The 4,449-nt window shown below is 49.8% G+C and overlaps 1 protein-coding gene across 1 annotated transcript; it reads right to left on the minus strand.

The window, feature by feature from the left end:
- Positions 1-734: 734 nt before the first annotated feature.
- On the minus strand, positions 735-3,422 carry BTG1 (BTG anti-proliferation factor 1). The gene is made up of 2 exons (XM_007449148.1): positions 2,958-3,422; positions 735-2,046 (listed from the first exon to the last, which is right to left on the minus strand). The coding sequence occupies exons 1-2, from the start codon at positions 3,103-3,105 to the stop codon at positions 1,679-1,681; spliced, it is 516 nt and encodes a 171-aa protein (XP_007449210.1). The 5' UTR covers positions 3,106-3,422; the 3' UTR covers positions 735-1,678.
- Between the last annotated feature and the right edge of the window lie 1,027 nt (positions 3,423-4,449).

The raw sequence follows: 4,449 nt of genomic DNA on the forward strand, positions 1-4,449 counted from the left end.
AATTTTCCATTTTTAATTTTCACTGAAAAACCATGTTGTCCTCCTACAGCCAAAGAATTAAAAACAAGCTTTATCATATGGGGTAGTGGAGTAACGTACACTCCAGCATTCAACGTTCATTTGTTTCATTTAGGTTCTTAGTACTTATCTGAAATAAGTCTGAAAATGAGGAATCAAAAACTCAGCATTTCAATTTCAGAATAAAAATTCAAACATACCTTTTGTTGAATTCCAGCTTAAGTGATTTTTATGTAAATCTTGCAGCTGACGAAAGGCAAAAAGCAACCAATCTCTGTGCAGTGATCATAGCCTGGTGGTTAAGGCTACGGGTCACCTGCCCCAGGGTTTTCTAATTGAACAAGGAATCCATGGGGCAAAATAATTGTTTTTCAAAGGTGGGCCAGAATAGAACATTTATATCTTCACTTCAACAGGGAAGCAGTGACATGTAATCCTTTTGAGTATCATTCTTTTTGGTTGATGTTACCTTTGTCTCTTATCCTCATTTCATTAGCCTGGGAATGTGTCCATGTTTTCACTTTAGAACTTTTGAAAAAGCATGTTACCCCTGTGTTTATCTTCCAACACCTAAATATGTATACACAGATCATCTTCACTCCTTATCAAATGTTTTTCAGCATGACCAGTGTGCAACTGACATTCACATGGCTTACAGAAACTGTCTTCTGAGAAATATTTTTAGCTGAACCTCTGTAATCATGACAAGAGATTAATTAAAATGCCAAGATAAGAAACAATTTATTATAGAGAGAAGAAAAATTTCTCATCCAAAATATAGAAATCTGTACAACTTTGCCACAATCAATATACATGAACTGTACAAATTTACACCAGTTCATAATTTACCAAATAAAAGATGACTAACAAAGTTCACAAAATAGATGGTGGTTTGTGGAAAAGACTTTTACCCAATTAAGTACAAGGAAAGTTACAAACCAGACCTCCACTTTCTAAAAATAAGAAGTTTACTCAGTCTTAGAAAACTACAAGCTAGCAAATGTACAGAGAGCTGGCTGGTGCTAACACCACAGTTGAGACAGTGTCTTTTTAAGGGTCTTTTTTAAAGCCTGTTGCCAAGGCAGATTCTGGTCACTTGCTACTTTCAAGGCCAAAAACATAATACAAGGTCTGACCATTTCCCCAGGTCATGCTTACTAGTTTGTCTTATGTACATTTATACATATTTAAGTGCTAGGTAAAAATCTTGTCATAAAATTTCCAGTACTACCATGTTTAAAATGTTGAGCTTTCCTATTGAGCTGCCAAAAAGGATAACAACTTTAAGTGTCATAGTGCAAATTTTCTCTGCAAGTTCTACTGCAGAGAAAGGTTCTTTGAAATACAGATTTGCGTTAAAGGGACTGATGTAAAAATTTAGGTATCATGTCTGGGAGAAACTAAAACCACCCTAGGACTTCACTCCCTAGCAAATAAGGTGATCATTTACTTGGACTCACAGGCTATTAAATCATTGAAAGGTACTGTCCAAACTATGGCACTGTCACTTAAAAAATTTTTTTTACCACTCTATCTTGTGCCAGATCTTCACAGCTGTGACATGGTTTAAATTCCATAATCCATCCCCAAGAGGAGCCCACCCAAAGCAAAAATCAAATTTATCCATCCATTATAAGATGATGCATCCATAGACTATATCTTAACCTGATACAGTCATCATATTGTAGTTTTTGGAAGGGCTTGTTCTGCCCAAGAGAAGTTCCTCCTTACAGCTGATTCTGCTGTCTACCATTTGCACGTTGGTGCTGTTTTGGGTGCTACCTCCTGCTGGTGAGGCTTCGTACAGCACACAGATGGAGCCATCCTCTCCAATTCTGTAGGACACTTCGTAGGGATCAACCCAGAGTGTGAGTTCACTTGGGAGAAGCCTGAACAGCTCCTGACTGCTCAGTCCAATCCGCTGTGCTGCCTGTCCAATCAGAGGATCCATTTTATGGTTGATGCGAATACAGCGGTAACCTGATCCCTTGCAGGGCTTTTCTGGGAACCAGTGATGTTTATAATGTTCTATAGAAGAAAAGAACAGAGAAAACAATGCTTAGACACCGTTACTGCTGGTTCCCGCCGTAGTTTCCTTCTTCCGCTGGCTCCTTGGAGTGACAATGCGAACTATCAACTTTTTTAAATGCCCAGCATCGCGTTCGCGGCTGTGCGTGTGCGGGGATGGGAAACGCGGGCCGGGTTTTAGAAATAGCAGTAGTACGGGACAAAACAATCTCCGGGAACCAACCGGTTGAGCCGCCAAAACGGGAATCAGGCGCGCAGCCTCCGCCAGCCGGGAGCCTGTTTACTTTCTCCACCCCACCCCAGACGCACACAATGGGGTTTACAGCTTTGGAGGAGAGAAGCGCCACCAGACTGTTAACCCCGAAGGGAAGTAAAACAAGCAACCCTAAACCACGCTCTGGGCAGGGCCGTAATTGTACCGGTGACAAATCCGATGATTAATGGGAAGGGGTAGGAGGAGGGGGGAGACGGCACGTCCGTCCCGGGCTGGCTTCGGGGCAGCGGCGCGCTTTCCCACACCGGGGCCGGGCCGCCGAGCCCGCAACGGTTGGACAGGATTGGGGAAAGGGGGCGTCGAACCAACCCCAGCCCCGCGGCTCCTTTGTCCCCCAAACCCGCGGACCGTCCGAAGACCACAGCTCCAGACTCGGTCGGCTTTAGTTTCTTTGTTGTGCGTCTATTTTCTACTCCCCTCGGTTTGCCAGCCGTGGGGGGAGGAGAGAGCGCCCTCGGCCCAGCCCCCAAACCCTCCTCGGGACCCGCCGTTAGCGGCCGCCCAGCGCGCCAGCCACCGTCCCGCGGCCGGACCCGAGCGCGGCGCCACCGAGACTCCCGCGGCCCCGACGGCTCGGCCCGCGGATGTACGGCGGCGTCCCCCGGCGCCCATCGCCCTCCCGCCGTGGCCTGCTCACCTGCCAGCAGCTCCTGCAGGCTCTGGCTGAAGGTCTGCAGCTGTCGCTCGCTCGTGAGCCCCTTGGTGCGGAGGAATTTGGAGATGAAGGACACGGCGGCGGCGATCTCGCCTATCATGGTGGCGGCCCGGGTGTAGAAGGGATGCATGGGGGCGGCGGGCGGGGGCGGCCCGGGGCGGCCGGGGCTCGGCGGCGCGACCCCGACGGCGGAGCGGCCACCCCGGGCTCCCTCACAGGTCAGAGGGCTGAGAGGGAGAGAGGGTGTGAGGCGCGGACGGCTACTTTTTTTCTCCTTTCTTTATAGTAAAAAAGTTATTTTCGAGGCAGGAGGCGGCAGGAGAGAGGAAAAGATGAGCGACGGCGGCCTCGTCACATCGCTCGGACCTCCCCAGCCGCCTCCGCCTCCAGCTCCGCAGCCTCCAACGGTTCAAACTATTGCATTTCCAGCTCAGACCGGCAAAGAGAAGCAGCAGCCGTGCAGCACTTTTTATAGCACCGCGGAAAGGAAGTGGCGTGGCGGGAGCGTGACGGCCGACTCCAGCCATTCCGGAGATCGCACCATTGTGACGCAAGCAGATTCGGAGCCGGAGGGGGCGGGAAAAAGGGGCCAGGGGGCGGGTCCATAGACCGGGAAGAGAGGGAGGAGCTGACGTAATCCGCTTGTAAACAAATAAACCCCCGAGCGGCAGCCGGAGAAGGGGGAGCAGTGGCGGGGGACGGAGGAAACAGGGTGCGCGTGTGAAAGCCCCGCCCCCAGCCCTCGCCCCTCCTTCTCGCTTCAGCAAGTCTAGGCGCCGCGCCAGCGCGTCTTCTGAAGGAGTTCGCTGCCCGGGCTCGCCTGCAAGGAGGCTTAATGCTGTGCAGATAAAAGCCGCCCGGCTCAGGCTGTCTACACCCGCGCCGGCGGCACGGATCGGCCTGCACGGCACCGGCCGCTAGCTGTACTCGGTGTTTACATCCCGTCCCCACGCCGAGTCTATGTGGCTGGTTCCCGAGGCCGGGAAGCGGGATGCGGGTACAAGTGCTGAGGATACAGGGAGTGTGGAGAAAAGGAGGGAGAACCGGCTCTCGCGGGGCATCCTGCTGCCTCCGGAGCCGAGTTCCCCTCGCAAACGTGCAGCCGACGCCACAGAGCCGTTTATGCTCCACCCTTAGGGAGGATTGGGGGATGTCTTTGTCAAAGTTTAATTGCAAAATAAATAAATAAAAGGTTAGTAAGCCTTTTGTGGTTGCTGTTTCAGTAACTTCAGGAGTCAGAGTGGAGACCTTACTGAATCCAGGTTAAAACTGATAAGAAAGCCTGTTACTGAAGAGAAGTATGGCAACCGTAATAAGTTTAGTCTGTAAAAAGAAAAAAATCTATGTAATGCATTTTACACCGTTTACGCGCAAAACCGAAGGTTGTTTCCTTTTTTTCTAATCCAAGTAACTATATGAGCCTTAGCGTTCTGCTGTTCTTTATAAAAACAAAAAAAGGTAAAATGTGAAGGTT

This window comes from Lipotes vexillifer, unplaced genomic scaffold (assembly GCF_000442215.2).
Source record: "Lipotes vexillifer unplaced genomic scaffold, Lipotes_vexillifer_v1.1 scaffold1078, whole genome shotgun sequence".
NCBI lineage: Eukaryota > Metazoa > Chordata > Mammalia > Artiodactyla > Lipotidae > Lipotes > Lipotes vexillifer.

Coding starts and splice junctions, on each gene's coding strand:
- BTG1 (XM_007449148.1), bottom strand. CDS start 3,105: ATGCATCCCTTCTACACCCGGGCCGCCACCATGATAGGCGAGATCGCC. Junction 2,047..2,957: donor CCTGCAGGAGCTGCTGGCAG/GTGAGCAGGCCA, acceptor TTTCTTCTATAG/AACATTATAAACATCACTGG.